At 42.7% G+C, this 16,068-nt stretch overlaps 2 protein-coding genes across 2 annotated transcripts in view; one reads left to right on the forward strand and one right to left on the reverse strand.

Annotated features, from left to right (window-relative positions):
• Positions 1-16,068, reverse strand: part of acad11 (acyl-CoA dehydrogenase family, member 11) — a 35,547-nt gene continuing 19,479 nt past the window's right edge. The window contains exons 14-20 of the mRNA XM_047349553.1: positions 3,621-3,690; positions 2,419-2,504; positions 2,260-2,331; positions 1,907-2,061; positions 1,714-1,830; positions 1,219-1,328; positions 1-497 (exon numbers count right to left, since the gene is read on the reverse strand). Of these exons, the coding sequence (XP_047205509.1) occupies positions 383-497; positions 1,219-1,328; positions 1,714-1,830; positions 1,907-2,061; positions 2,260-2,331; positions 2,419-2,504; positions 3,621-3,690 (725 nt within the window). The 3' untranslated portion in view covers positions 1-382. The remainder of the gene's footprint in view (positions 498-1,218; positions 1,329-1,713; positions 1,831-1,906; positions 2,062-2,259; positions 2,332-2,418; positions 2,505-3,620; positions 3,691-16,068) is intronic.
• ackr4b (atypical chemokine receptor 4b) lies at positions 5,812-11,545 on the forward strand. Its single transcript, XM_047349556.1, has 2 exons — positions 5,812-7,280; positions 10,177-11,545. Exon 2 carries the CDS (start codon positions 10,182-10,184, stop codon positions 11,301-11,303), a length of 1,122 nt encoding a protein of 373 aa, XP_047205512.1. The 5' UTR covers positions 5,812-7,280; positions 10,177-10,181; the 3' UTR covers positions 11,304-11,545.

Here is a 16,068-nt window from a genome sequence, read left to right on the forward strand (position 1 = left end):
TTTATTTATTTACCGTTTATTTTCCTTCACATCTTCATCCAGAGAAGCAGCTAAGCTCTGATTATAATAACAAAACATCATCTGCATTCTTGTCCAGTCATTTAAGGCCTAAATGGACTCGAGTTATCTCAAGATACAACAAAAAAATCACCCAGAAAGTCATTTGGTGTTTGTGTAAAATGCTGCACTGAAAAACTGCCTCCATGACAGTCCTACAATTTATTACTTTCATTTTAACATTTAAAATATTAATTCATAGAATTCCATAGATAAGTATTTTATTTTCCCCAACAGAAATGGCAAGACTCGCATTCAGATCATCATATTTATACTGTATATGTAGAACTATTAGGGTTCAGTTGATGGTCAATGATTGAGGTTTTTATAGCCTGGCCCGGGCCTGCTTCAGCTGATCCTTTAGTTCTAGTATTGCAATGGTGGAAAGGTGCACTTCATCTGGTCCATCAGCAATTCGCAGAGTCCGTGCATACGAATACCTAAGAAATAAAAGTAATGCTACAATCAAGAGAGAGACAGTTGCATCTCAGTAAATTAGAACATAGTCAGTTTTTTTACACATTGATACAGTTCAAGTGTTTATTTCTTTTAATTTGAAAGATTATGGCTTACAGCCCAAATAAGAAACGTCTGATGTAAATGGTTCAGGAATCGCTGACCACAAGGAATGCAACATTTGTCCAGGACACGTCTGTGTGTGGAGGCTGATGAAATCCACATCTTATGAATCTCCTTCAAACTCCTAAATCGGATTTTATTCTCTATCCTCACAAAGCGTCAGTTATCCATGTTGTGTGTGCATATTTCTTTTTTAATAACTACCACATTTTATCCTTCCACTTAACTTTCCATCATAATGCCTGTACCACTCAGCTTCTTTAGCAACAACCTTTTGTGTTCTTCCCTCTTTGCGAAGCGAGTCAATGACTGCATGCTGGACAACTGTTGGACATAACATAATATTTATGTATTAAAAATGATTTTGTTTTATTGGTTTAATGTAATAATTTAGTTTTCTGAGAAAATACATTTCAGGTTTTCATTAGCTGTAAGCCATAATCATCCAAAGTAACCCTTATATTACAACACTGCATAAAGAATCTAAAAAAGATTCACTTTATGAAAAGAGTTACTACATAACATTTTTATTAACATTTAAATCTGTTGATATGCACCTCTGAAAGAAGGTGGAAAACTTACATCTGTGCTAGAGGGAAGTCATCCGACACTCCTGCGCCTCCATGAACCTGGATGGCACAGTCCACCACCTTAGAGGCCATCCTGGCTGCTGCCACCTTGATCATAGCGATCTAGAGCAGAGACAGTGACATTAGGCTACTGCACTACTAATCAGGTTTTACATACTTTGTTTTTCAAAAATGGAAAATTCATGAGAACTCTGAACAGTTGTTATAACAAAAAAAGAGTAGAAATAGGTGATACATGACACCCAAACATCCAATCCCCTTCTAGTTATGGCAAAGGAAAAACTTCACTAAATTGTTTTTACAGCTAGATTTGGAGTTGGAATCTAATATTTCTGCACGCACATGAACCAGAATGGACCACAGACAAGCACACTTGTGTCTGAAGTTGGATACAAGTGCCCTGCTAAAAGTTTTACTAGCATATAATATTAAAAAGGTGTGTGCAGCTCTGCATGTGACTCTTAACGCTGACTACCAACAGTGTTACCTGTTTGCGAGCAGCCCTGCTGCCCAGAGTATCCAAGGCATGAGCAGCAGAGAGAGTCAGCAAGCGGGTCTGCTCAATCATGAGACGGCACTCTGCAATCCAGTGAGCGATAACTTCCTGTAAAAAAAAAATAAATAAGATTAGTCTGTCCTTCAGCTGACGGCAGAAGGAAAGGCCTGCGTTATTCCCTCACATGCTGATAAAGGTTTTTCCCAAACGTTTGCCTGGAAGCAGCCCGCTGACACAGCAGCTGCAGCGCCTGCTCGGCCAAGCCAACGGCTCTCATACAGTGGTGCAGCCTGCCTGGTCCCAGACGCCTCTGAGCGATCTCAAATCCTCTGCCCTCACCTGGAGGAAAACATAAAGAGGCAGAAAAAGGTCACAGAGGAGGGGAATTACCTTTCTTTACATCTTATCCTATGTTTAAAGTTATTAGGCTAACCTTTCTTGTGCCAGTAGAACAGATCAGGCAAATCAATTTCTCAGGCTTTAAAAGGTGTGGCTCCTATCTAAGCCATAAAGGGAGATAGAAATTGAGCGTTTTACCCAGGATCATGTTGGATGCTGGTACTCGCACATTTTCAAAGTGCACCTCAAAGTGGCCACCATGGATGGCATCTGAAAAGAAACAAAGTACACCTTTAAACCAGACCAGATCAGTTCAACATTAATATTGCCAATAGGAGAAGGAAGGAAGAACCCTACCATCGTGTCCGAACACGGTGAGTGGTCGGATGAGCTTTACACCCGCCGTGTCCATGGGTACGAGGATCATGCTGTGCTGCCCGTGCCTGACAAACAAGTTTTTTAACAAAGCTCTTAAGTAATGGAACCTGTCCAAAATTAATCAGTTTTACAGCTGTTAGTGCTGGTGGGAAAGTGCAATCCATTCTCTGCCAGAAATTGTTGGGTGTGTGTTAGAAACTTCAACTTGTAACTTGGAAACAAGGACAATGTATTACATATTTTGGGTGGGACTGTTAAAACACTCCGGTTCCAATAATGCTTGTGGAAACAAGAGAGATGGAGATCTATGATATGTCTCTATGCAAAATAAACATACAGGTAAATATGGGAGAGTGGTGTTAAAATGCAAACTGTGTCACCATGCAACGCTCATTTCCATTATAACAGCACTGAAGAGATTTTTGACTCTAGCGTGTGTGAAGATACAAAGGCACGCTAAAAACATTTGACATTAAATTCAAATATTCGGTATCAGGGGCCATGTGTATTTTTTTCCCCACTGGGAAGTTCTCCTAGCTACAGGCTTCAGTGTTTAGCTGTGTCTCTTTCCTGGGGAGCCCCTGAGTGTATTGCAGCAGTTAACTCTTAGGATTTAATTTTTTTCTACGTGAAATAAAGTACTCATGGATCAGTGTTTCTGAGTTCTTGTGTCTGCTCTGTCCTCTTGCCCCAGATTGCTGCAGATAACGGGTCATCTTGACACCGGTTCTGCTGGAGGTACTTCTTGTTAAAAACGGAAGGCTTCCTCTCAACACTTACTTGCTAAAGTCCATGACTTGATGCAATGGAGAGGTTGCTTAGATAGAGAGCTTTTTTACAAACGTAGAATTAAATACGTAATAAACAATCTACTGAATGTTACGTTGCTGTGGTATAATTTAGATGGACTGTATGGAACTGGATCTAAATGTGGCTCAATGACTGGACAGGAATGAAGTGGACTGGTTTGAATGGAATCTGAATTGATTCTTCATAATTGAACTGGACCTGCTAGTCTTGAGTGTCTTACATGATATTTGTTAGTAAATGGCATGACATACGCATACTGAATTTAATCAAACGGAACAGTTCTTATGCAAACAGCTAAAAAATTCAAAAATAAAAAAATCTGACGATTTTACAAACAAATCATGAAAACTGTCTAAAAGAACACAACTGACCTGTTGCGACCAGCATCAGAGCTGCTCCTGCACATCACAATGGCCACTTTACATTTGGCATTGCCTGCACCTGAGAATACAAAACACAAATCCTGAGCCTCATTTGTGTTCATGTTTAGTTGCATCGCTGCGGTGAACCAGAAAAAGAGACCTGATTAACAATCCACATTCTGCCTCAGTCCTTAACCACTCCATGACCTGAAAAAGTCCGGAAAACAGGGCCTGTTGTTTCCAGGGAAGTGCTGAGCTTGAATTGAGCTCGAGAGAGATTAACGGGCCGACAGCGGGAAAAGCCACAGGTTGATTTACATTTCCGCAGATGGATTCGTTTCGTCTTTTAGCTTGTTATTGGGAACAGACCACGTTTGTTTGAAATTAAGCAACAAAAAAAAAAAAAATGCTTCTTTTGTTGATGCAAAACAACAAAAAATTGCAGTTCAATACTGCCACTAGAGGGCAATATCCTACACTACATCTGAAACCGCATGTTCCAAACTGGAAAGCGTGAGCATGGAGAAATGAATGACTCCAGTGGTTAACTTGCAAAAGTATACACACCCCTTGAACTTTTTCAGCATTTTGTCACGGTACAGCCACAAACTTAAATGTATTTAATTGGAATTTTATGCCATGAATCGACAAAGTTGTGCATAATTTTAAAGTGAAAGAAAAGGTTTATGGTTTTCAAAAAATGTCTAAATATAAAAAGTGTGATGTGCATATGCATTCAGCCCCCTTCAGTATGATATCCCTAAAATAAAGCCCGGCTCAACCAATTGCCTTCAGTAGCCTCCTAATTAGAAAACAGAGTCCACCTCTGCAGAATTTAACCTCTGTATAAACAACGGTTCTGTGAACGCATCACAGACATTAATGAGCAGACAGCAGTCTGGTCAGGAATGCAATTATGGAGAAGTTTAAAGCAGGGTTAGATCATAAGAGCTGAACATCTTACAGAGTTCAACCCATCATTTGATGCCAGGCAAAGAGAGCATTAATCAGAGAAACAGCGAAAAAGCCCATGATAACTGTGAAGGATTTGCGTAGGTCCACAGCTCGGGTGGGAAAATCTACCGCAGGACAACTATTAGTTGTACACTCCACAAATTTGGCCTTTACAGTAGAGTGGAAAGAAGAATAAAGTACCATTTACAGTTTGTAAACATGTGGAAGAAGGTGCTATTGTCAGTCAAGACAAAAATGAAATCATTTGGTCTATGTACAAAATGCTTAATATACCAGCCTCACTGTGAAACAAAGTGGTGGCAGCATCATGCTGTGGAGATGTTCGTCTTCGGCAGGGAAAGGGAAGCTTGTCAGAGTTAATGGATGGAGCTATCTATTGCACTAATCTGGAGGCTGCAACGGACTTTAGATGATGACCCTAAAGATACAGCCAGATTAAATGGCTTCAATCAAAGCATATACACCTGCCAGAATGGCCCAGTCAAAGCCTGGACCTAAATCTAGTGCTCTAGATAAACAGAGTTGGTAGAGACACATCTCAAAAGACGTCCAGCTTTAATTACAGTGAAAATTTCACCAATGTATTGACTTGTGGGGCTGAATGTAAATGTTCACCACATTTTTAATATTCTTAATGCATAATTTTCCTTGCAATTCAAAACTGCTTTGTGTTGGTCTATCACAAAGTCATCATACCGTATGTTCACATTTGGGGTTGTAATGTAACAGAAAGTTAATAGGGATAGGATCAAACATGCAGTAATTCAGAAATGCAAGAAAGTTACATTTCAAAAATGTATTTTACATGTAGCATTTTTCTTTTGTGTTTGTAAATGTGTTTTCTGTTTGATCTCTTACTGTTGTTGGTACTGTAGTCTCTATATTGTTGCAGGATTTCTTTGTCATTTTGCTTATTTATTTATTTATTTTTATATTTTTCCTATGGTCGTTCAATTTTCTGTCTTCTGTTGTAGCCATGTTTACCAAAAACATTTCGATTTTGGTTGTACTTTTGCAGGTTTTTGACGTTTCAGAGACTTAACTTCAAACTGTTGATTCGTAAAAAATACAGATTACTTTGGAATTTCCTTGGTTAGAAGTCCGCTTCAGGTCACACCCATGAGATCTGATGTACACATTGCGTGGACTGATGGTCTTGCTTCCGGTTACTTTAAATCTTTGTCCAGCTGGGAAAACTGTCCCCTAAGGACAAGACATATGGTCACCAGACAGGAACAGACATAAGTATTTTCACAGCATGAAAATCACAGCATGACTTCATGTGAATTCTTTTAACCAATTCATTCTGACAGATGTTTAGTCTCTCAACAGACTGTAAAAAAGTCAAACAAATATTAACTGATCATACCAGCCTAGTAACCACGAATGCAAACTATACAAACTGTTCCACCCCCATAAAACCACATCTAGGAAAGCCTGTTTGGCCCGAGTGCAGGTTCAATCTTCCCATTAAACACTTACGTAAGTCACATGGACCATGATCTGAGGTGATCATGCACAAACATGTCCTATTCACATTGGAATGAAAACAGATATTCCAGATTCCAGCAGTGACACCAAAATATTTCATGTTTGTTATTTGGTTATCCTTCAAAATGAAGTGTTATTTAAGCTAGTTATTTAATTTCTGTTCGCTGTTTTAATTTCTTTATGACCTCTGCATTTGCTACGCTCAACAGAAAGACACCTAAATGGACCATATCAGGAAAACATTAATTTGTGACAATATTGCAAATTATCTGGTGCGAGAAGCTGACAGACCCAAACGCGCTTCCTTCCTATTCCTCTCCCAAACCTTCAACCCAAAATGCCACAAAAGCCTTACATTAAACACCTGATAGATCAATAAACTTAGGATAAAAGTGTTTTATTAAGCTTCAATAATAGTAATCTTAACATTCATTTCCAGACATTTAAATCCCTATTTAGGTAGTGTTCATTGTGTGCTGCCAGAATGCGATATGATCCATCATGCTGTAAATCATAAAATATATCTCCCCATATACAAAGCAAATCTGCTCTTGACACTGCACGGCAACCAAACCCACCTTACTGTGGGCTTAAACTGCCAGGAGACAAAACACACACACACACACACACACACACACGCACACACACACACACAAACACAAACACACAAAATAAATAATAATGAACAACAGGAATGACTAAACTAATATAAAAAGGTTTTTAGAACAGGAAAGGATTCATCACGTGTTACTTTAAACCTTCACAAACACAGGAAAGCCACCATGGGCACTCCCTGCCCTGCAGGACAAAGACATAACAGAAATGAAATTTGCAATTTATCTAAAAAGATAGAAAAAACCCAGAAACTCATTCATCTTTGTATAATGATTTGCATGGACCAACAAACAAAAACAGTGGGATTCTTAGTCATTCAAACCATGCATTCTGGAAATGACCCACACTCACACGCACACACACACACACACACCCACACAGAATGTGTTCAGAGCTACGTGGAGAAGGGACACGCTCCTTGTGCCGGCAGTGCAAGGAGGAGGGCTGGCTGAGAAGCACAGATTAGTCATTTTGGTCCTGGAGAATATTCAAACGTGCCTTCTCAGGACGCAAAACTACAGTTTGTGTGCAGTTTACAGAGGATAATTCTAATCTTTACAAATCTCAGTAAAAAACAGCTGATAGAAGGTAAGCCACTTTCTTATTCGACCCATTTATTTGCTATTACAAAACTCTCTGAGCTGGCAGTTTTAGCGTCAAAACCTGGTTTAGACTGTTAGTTATGAATTAAAAATCTCTTCTATGTTCTTCACACACTGTTTAGCGCTGAAATGGGTCTTGTTTTATTCAAATGGGAAATAGTTTGCCTTATAGTTAGCCTTAAAGTCAAAGTCCTGCTTTGGAGGTTTTATGACGTTATTAAACCTAGAGTGAAGCCATGATAAGTTTGCTTTGTTATCATTACCTCACAAACGCAGCTCTGGAAAGGAGTCCCCGTGTTTTGCAATTTGTGTAACAATCTTCAGAGCTGAATAAGAAAGTTACGATTGCACGCAGTGAGTCAGACGGGTTTTTTGGTCTCTATTACAACTCATAGGCAGACGAAAATAGTGTAAGGGGAATGGCTATCTAGAATACTTACAGAATCACCTGCTTATCTCAGGGGGGTGGGGGGTTATCTTTGCTGAACCTCTAAGCACAAAAGACAGAACATTTAATACATAATTGTTTCAAATTATGACAAACAGAAACAAAATGTCGAAAAAGTTAAAAAAAGAAGGTAAAAATCCAGTTCCATCTAATTATAAGGATGAAGGTAAATGCACTTATTGGACTAAGATGCAACAGAAGTACTTATTTAAAACCAAAAGTGTGTATGTATATGGGGGAAAGTAATACAGTATTTTAATGCAATTTAAATAAGTGTGAAATCTTCTGACACACAGCAATTTTTTTTTTTTAACACCATTCAGAAATGTCATAATTGTTCTGCATTTGCTATGTGAAGACTAAAACAAGCACCAAGAAAGAATGACAGCAAGTTTCGACCTGTTATAAATGACACGCAGCTGTTGACAGTGGCGAATGCTTGGCATTTTTCTAAATATTACTTGAAACATTTCTCCCAGCCGCTGCCACTCCTCCCACACAGAACATTTTACTTTGTTATATAACAGAACTGGACACTTTTCATGAAAAGAATGACTCCCGTTATCTCAACGAGAAGTGCTCTCAGCCAAAAAGATGTACCGTGATGTAACATATCCCACAGTCCCCCAGGTATTATGTCATCAGTCTCATAACATGTTTTGCCTTTGGGCTGCACAGGTTCTTAAACTCCACTTTGTGTATATCAAATTAGATAAACACAATCCGCCCCATAAATATTCTCTTAACCAAGAAATTATAGCCAGAGATGAAAATGTTAAAAATATCTCCTGAATTTCTCTATTTTTGTATCATAATTGATATATTAGGTACTAGCGGTCCTTTATGATTCATATGTTTCCAATTAAAAGGACGTGGATTGTATGATGCCTTAAAAACAGGCAAACAAAGCAACTGATACACTGACTGTTTCTAAAAAACAAACAGATCACAACTGGAACACATTTTCACCATAGTTTTTCATTAAAACATTTAGTATCTGTTATTTTTGGTTGTAAGTTTGGATTTTAACAATAAGCCTTTTACATTTTATGTCCAGTTAACATTGTAAAAAGGACTTTTTACTCCATGAAAACTGTATGTGGCCATCTTGCATTTAGATCTTCCACCAGGAGGTAGAAGACAGGAATAGGAGTCCAAATGTGCAGGTATTTAAAGAGGTAGAGCTCTCAGAAATCAGCGTATTAAAAATGCACATCCCACATCAAGCAGAACCAGCGCCCTGGGTTTGTAGCGCGGGGGGAAAGAATGTTTGCGTGTCATCTTAATCCCTTCACGCATTTCCTGCAATTCTTGTTTTGATCCTGAAGGTATTATTAGGCTACATTATGAGATATATATAAAACAACAAAAAAACAAGTTAAGCTGCACAGTTAACTGATGTTGAAGCTGTAAATATGCCATCTTAAAAAAGGTAAATCTTATCTGCTTGTTCAACAGCTTGTACTGGTGGACATCTAAAGACATGACGGATTTACTGTGGATACTTATTTCACTGAAAGCCTCAAATCAGAAGCAGACATTTCCGGAACCTTGCGGATCACTTAGCATTGCTCGCTGCATCTAAATTAAGTTAATTCAAAAGGTAATTAGATGCTCTCCAAGTCTGTTAGTCTTCATTCATCTCTCTCAGCTGGGTTTCGCTCGCTGTTGTCTTTAAGGCCCACACACATAGTAGGCAGGCAGGACTTAAGGGCTTAAGCTGGAAAGATTCCTTTGAACACAAACAGAATTCCCATCTCCTGTTTCTCCACTTACAGTATTCATGTCCCTTTAACTTATTCACTTATTTTACTCACAATCCGACCGCTGTGTATTCTATTTATGTAACAGACCAACACACATCGTAAAGTGGAAGGAAAATAATGGTTTTGTAAATAAAATATTTTCTGATTGGATTTTATGGTGGGAAAACAGATGCATACCAATCTTCCGAATTCTAGTTCAACAATTTGCTTTCAGGAGTAAGTAAGAAATAGTGTCAAGTATTTGACTAGGTCATTCTAACATGAAAATGCTTTGATAAGCCATAATTTTGTAGCTGCGGCTGTATGTTTAGGGTTGTTGTCCTGCTGGAACGTGAACCTGCATCCCGCTCTCAAGTCTTTCACTGCCTCTAATATGTTTTTCCCCAGTATTGCCCTGTGCAGTGTTGGTTTTTCACCAATCATAGCACTTTGCATGTAGCCCAGTTCAATTTGAGTTCATCTTTCAAAAATGCAATTTTTTTAATCATATTTGTGTTGACAGCCTCTCCCACTGGAGATGTAGATCTAATAAAACCTAAACTGAGGTTTGTGGTCGTAATGTGAAAAAAATTAGAAAAACATCAAGAAGTATGAATATTTCTGCCAGGTACTGGAGTTTGCCTTCTATTTGAATAAACATCTTTAAACTCTGCACTTTTCCTGTGCAGGAAACATGGAAGACATCGATTACCATGAGGATATGGACACTAATTTCAACGACACTTACGAGTACGACTATGAACACAGCATCTGTGAGAAAGAATCGGTGCGCTCTTTTGGCAGCGTCTTTCTCCCGATCATCTACACCCTGGCTTTGGTGGTGGGCCTGGCTGGGAATGCCCTGGTAGTGGTAGTCTACACGTCCCGGTTGAGACTCCGTACCCTGACTGATATGTGCATCCTCAACCTGGCCATCTCAGACCTGCTGCTGCTCTTCACCCTGCCGTTCTGGGCTGCTGACGCTGCCCATGGCTGGAAGCTGGGCAGGTCGGCCTGCAAGCTAAACTCCTTCCTCTACAGCACCAACTTCAACTGTGGAATGCTGCTGCTGGCATGCATAAGTGTGGATCGCTATCGGGCGGTGGCCCACTACTCAATGGGCAGGACTGGGACAAGCACACAGGGGAGAAGGAAATGGATACTTGTGTGTGCTGCACTGTGGGCTTTAGCCAGCTTTTTTGGCCTTCCTGAACTCGTCTTCTCTGAGGTGAAGACGACCCATCACAAGACCAGCTGCACGGCCATCTACCCAACCAGCATGGCACGACCTGCAAAAGCTGCCCTTGAGCTGCTTGAGGTGATCCTTCGATTCCTTCTGCCTTTCCTGGTCATGGTGGTCTGCTACTCATGCGTTGGACGGACGCTGACTAAGGCTGCTGGGGTGCGTAGAGAACGGAAGTGGCGCGCCCTGCGTGTCCTCCTTGCTGTCGTGGCCGTGTTCCTGCTCACACAGCTGCCTTACAACGTGATCAAGCTGTGCCGAGCGATGGACATCATCTACCACCTTGTCACGGACTGCGAAGTCAGCAAGGGCTTGGATCGCGCTCGCCAGGTGACGGAGAGCCTGGCGCTCACCCATGCCTGCATCAACCCCGTTCTCTACGCCTTCATCGGGTCTTCCTTCAGAGGACACATCCTGAAGGCTGTTAAGCACCTTGGACAGAGACTTGGAAGACACTCGAGACAAGTCAATGAGGAGCCTGCGGTGGAGATCGCACTCCGCACACCAAGCCAGAACCAGTCTCAGTCTCAGTCTAGTTTGGAAGACCAGGACACCAGTACCTTCACCATCTGAGACTCCAGCATGTACAGGGCCACCTATCTTTATTGGCTCTCTTGTAATTATGTGTAAAAAGCCTTAAAATAAATTCATTTCTCATGCAGTAGCATATTCTCAGACAAAAAAATGAAAAAGGTCAGCCTGTAATTTAAGTCTATTAATTCAGCAGCAATAATAAGACCCCTACTGTAAAAAAAAACCTGTTTAGGATAGTTATGATTTAAATAAAGCCTTGCATGAATAATGGAAAAAAAAAACAACCTTATATTTAACTTACTTCGTTCGTTCGTCGTCTTCCGCTTATCCAGGACCGGATCGCGGGGGCAGCAGACTCAGCAGACTCAGCAGAGACGCTCAGACGTCCCTCTCTCCAGACACTTCCTCCAGTTCCTCCAGGGGGAGCCCAAGGCGTTCCCAGGCCAGCCGAGAGACATAGTCCCTCCAGCGTGTCCTGGGCCGTCCCCTGGGCCTCCTCCCGGTGGGACGTGCCTGGAACACCTCCCGAGGAAGGCGTCCAGGAGGCATCCGGTATAGATGCCCGAGCCACCTCAACTGGCTCCTCTCAATGTGGAGGAGCAGCGGCTCTACTCCGAGCCCTTCCCAGATGGCCGAGCTCCTCACCCTATCTCTAAGGGAGCGCCCGGCCACCCTACGGAGGAAGCTCATTTCAGCCGCTTGTATCCGGGATCTTGTTCTTTCGGTCATGACCCAAAGTTTATGGCCATAGGTGAGGGTAGGAACGTAGGCCGACCAGTAAATCGAGAGCTTTGCTTTTCGGCTCAGCTCTCTCTTCACCACAATGGACCGGCACATTGCCCCCATTACTGCGGCAGCCGCACCGATCCGTCTGTCAATCTCCCGCTCCATTCTTCCCTCACTTGTGAACAAGACCCCAAGATACTTAAACTCCTCCACTTGAGGCAGGAACTCCCCTCCAACCTGAAGAGGACAAGCCACCCTTTTCCGGTCGAGTACCATGGCCTCGGACTTGGAGGAGCTGATCCTCATCCCAGCCGCTTCACACTCGGCTGCGAACCGCCACAGCGCATGCTGTAGGTCTTGGCTAGAGGGGGGCAGCAGGACCACGTCATCCGCAAAAAGAAGAGACGTAATCCACTGGTCCCCAAACCAGACCCCCTCCAGCCCTTGGCTGCGTCTAGAAATCCTGTCCATAAAAGTTATGAACAGGACCGGTGACAAGGGGCAGCCCTGCCGGAGTCCAACATGCCCTGGGAACAGGTCCAACTTAGTGCCGGCAATGCGGACCAAACTCCTGCTCCGCTCGTACAGGGACCGGATGGCCCCTAATAAAGGGCCCCCGATTCCATACTCCTGGAGCAACCCCCACAGGGCATCACGAGGGACACAGTCGAATGCCTTCTCCAGGTCCACAAAACACATGTGAACCGGTTGGGCAAACTCCCATGAACCCTCGAGCACCCTGTAGAGGGTATAGAGCTGGTCCAGTGTTCCACGGCTGGGACGAAAACCACACTGTTCCTCCTGAAGCTGAGGTTCGACTATCGGTCGGACTCTCCTCTCCAATACCCTGGCGTAGGCCTTACCAGGGAGGCTGATGAGTGTGATCCCCCTTCTTATAAAGGGGGACCACCACCCCAGTCTGCCAGTCCAGAGGCACTGTCCCCGACCGCCACGCAATGTTGAAGAGGCGTGTCAACCATGACAGCCCTACAACATCCAGAGACTTGAGGTACTCAGGGCGGATCTCATCCACCCCCGAAACCTTGCCTCCCCGGAGCTTTTTAACCACCTCGGTGACTTCAGCCTGGGTGATGAAAGAGTCCAACCCCGAGTCCCCAGCCTCTGTTTCCACCAGGGAATGCGTGATGGCAGGATTGAGAAGATCCTCGAAGTACTCCTTCCACCGCCCGATAATGTCCTCAGTCGAGGTCAGCAGTCTCCTGCCCCCACTATAAACAGTGTTGGCAAAGCACTGCTTCCCCCTCCTGAGGCGCCGGACGGTTTGCCAGAATCGCTTCGAGGCCAACCGGTAGTCCTTTTCCATGGCCTCACCGAACTCTTCCCAGGCCCGAGTTTTTGCCTCTGGCACAGCCCGGGCTGCAGCACGCTTGGCCTCACGGTACCCGTCAGCCACCTCAGGAGTCCCACAAGCCAACTACAGCCGATAGGACTCCTTCTTCAGCTTAACAGCATCCCTTACTGCCGGTGTCCACCACCGGGTTCTGGGATTGCCACCACGACAGGCACCGCAGACCTTACGGCCGCAGCTATGGGCAGCAGCATCGACAATAGATGCGGAGAACATGGTCCACTCGGACTCTATGTCTCCAACATCCCCCGGGATCTGGTCGAAGCTCTACCGGAGGTGGGAGTTGAATACATCCCTGGCCGAGGGCTCCGCCAGGTGTTCCCAGCAGACCCTCACTAATATTTAACTTACTTGATAAAGTTAAAAGTAACTTTCTCAACCTAAATTAGAAACCTGGGAAAAAACCTACAACTTTCTGATTGTAAGGTGGCTACTTTTCCCTTTGAACTACTCTCAAGACTTAGCAAATGTAATTATGTAAAAAGTCATTTTAAACCAGGTGCAGTTGGTAACACTGTTGCCTTGCAGCAAGAAAGTCCTGGGTTCCATTCCCAGCCCGGATTCTTTCTGCATGGAGTTTGCATGTTCTCCCCTTGCATGTGTGGGTTCTCTTCGGGTACTCCGTCTTCTTCTCACAGTCCAAAGACATGCCTGTTAGGTTAATTGGTCACTCTAAATTGCCCTTAGGTGTGTGAATGAGTGTGTGCTTGGTTGTTTGTGTGTTGCCTTGCGATGGACTAGCGACCTGTCCAGGGTGTACCCTGCCTCCCGCCCATAGACTGCTGGAGATAGGCACCAGCTCCCCCGTGACCCACTATGGAAGAAGCGGTATAGAAGATGACTGATTGACATTTTAAAGCGGTAAACTTAATATTATCAAATGTGTTTTAAACACCCTGCTAAAACCCTGTTCTTAATTTTACAACATGAGATTTTCCTACTGCAATAAAATATGAATTTGTTTTCCTCCTTCTTACACATCTTTACCACAGCCACCAATAAAACAGCATGACACTGTATGTAAGCAAAACTCATGTCTATTTACTTGATATATATTTACATGCATTAACATTAACTAGGCACGAGAAGCCACACATATGAACCCATAGGCTAAGAAATATAAGTGTTGTAACATTATATGCACTAAGCTATGTATTTTGTATAAATTATGTATTTTCTTAAATAAAAGAACAATGGCTCCAGCGACATGCATCTGTTACGATGAAATAAAGCTAAATCTCAAGCTGCTCGGGGAAACCACAACAACTCCAATCCAACTTTACAATCAGCTCTGTCTTCCAAGCGCTCATCTGCATCGCATTTTATCACATCTTGTGGCTTTGGTTTGGGATGACGGATGGCTCGGTTGCACAGTGGGTGACCTATTGAGTCGAAAAACATTTGGCAAGCAAAGACAGGACAGCTCACAGCAGGAAGCGCCCCTCCATGCTATCAGAGTAGTAAACAGCAAAGTTGAATGTTCCTTAGAGGAGCTTAAAGCCTAACCGCTGTTTTTCATTCACTTATATTTGTTTATTTCAATAAAAGAAAGTTGAAAGAACAAATGATTTGCAGTAGAAAAGAACCTCCCTCCAGATCTCTTTTTTTTAAATGATGCCCTCATGCACCATGATGCCAGACTAACCCATTTACACATCAAATGTTGGCTCTGAGTGCCGGGTGGCCAAAGTCCAATGGTTAACAGTTTGTTTAAAACTCTTTACACAACAACAAAGAATGTTCAGCTTGTTTTGGCAAAGCCTCCCTTTAGACCCCCCCCCCCCCCCCCAATACTTCCAACAGACATGAAACAACCAGTTTACTTTCCTGCCGTGTTTGGTAGCTATAAGTCCACCTGACTCCACTCTAAAGCCTTGAAGGATGTTGGTTCTCACATCAAACACAGATGTTTAGGAGCTGACTTTAGCTTTTTTGTTCAAACCTGATCTGTGTGCAAATCCAGAAACCAGAACCAAAAGATAACAGAAAACCATGTGAAGTGGAGGTAGGAGGCCTTGCAAAAGTATTAACATCCCTTGAACCTCTTACAAATTGTCACATCGCAACCACAAAGTGATGTATAAATGTGACGTGGAAGACAAAGATACATGGATAAATCTGAAAATGTATTCAGTCCCCTTAACTGTGTGATCTCAGAATAAAATCCAGTGCTAATTGTCTTCAGGCATCCCATAATTAGTAAAATCGCCATGAGGATTGGAAAACACAGCAAACGTGTCAGGGAGGGAGTTGGTTATAAAGCAGCATCCCTAACTCTGAATATTTCAAAGAGCACTGTTCATAATCTAAAAATGCTGCTAAGCTATCAGGACAGGACTGACCACGGAGAGCTTTACTCAGAGAAGCAGACAAGACGCCCATGGTAACCTTTGGTAACAACAGACATCCACAGCCCAGGCAGAAAGAAGCCATTATTGGAGGTCATGTAGGAAGCACAGCAAACATGTGGAAGAAGGCCAGAGGGGATCAATGCTAAAAACTTTCACTCCACAAGCCCAAACACTCCATGCCCACAATGAGACACAGAGGTGGCAGCATTATGCTGTTCGGATGCTATTCTTTAGCAGGGTCAGAGTTATTTGGAGGATGAATGAGGCCTGGATTTGGAGTCACACATAAAATTAAAGTGGAAAAACACACTACAGGCTAATCCAACTTTGATGTAATGTCCTTAATGTCTGGGGAACG

Source organism: Girardinichthys multiradiatus, chromosome 21 (assembly GCF_021462225.1).
Source record: "Girardinichthys multiradiatus isolate DD_20200921_A chromosome 21, DD_fGirMul_XY1, whole genome shotgun sequence".
Lineage (NCBI taxonomy): Eukaryota > Metazoa > Chordata > Actinopteri > Cyprinodontiformes > Goodeidae > Girardinichthys > Girardinichthys multiradiatus.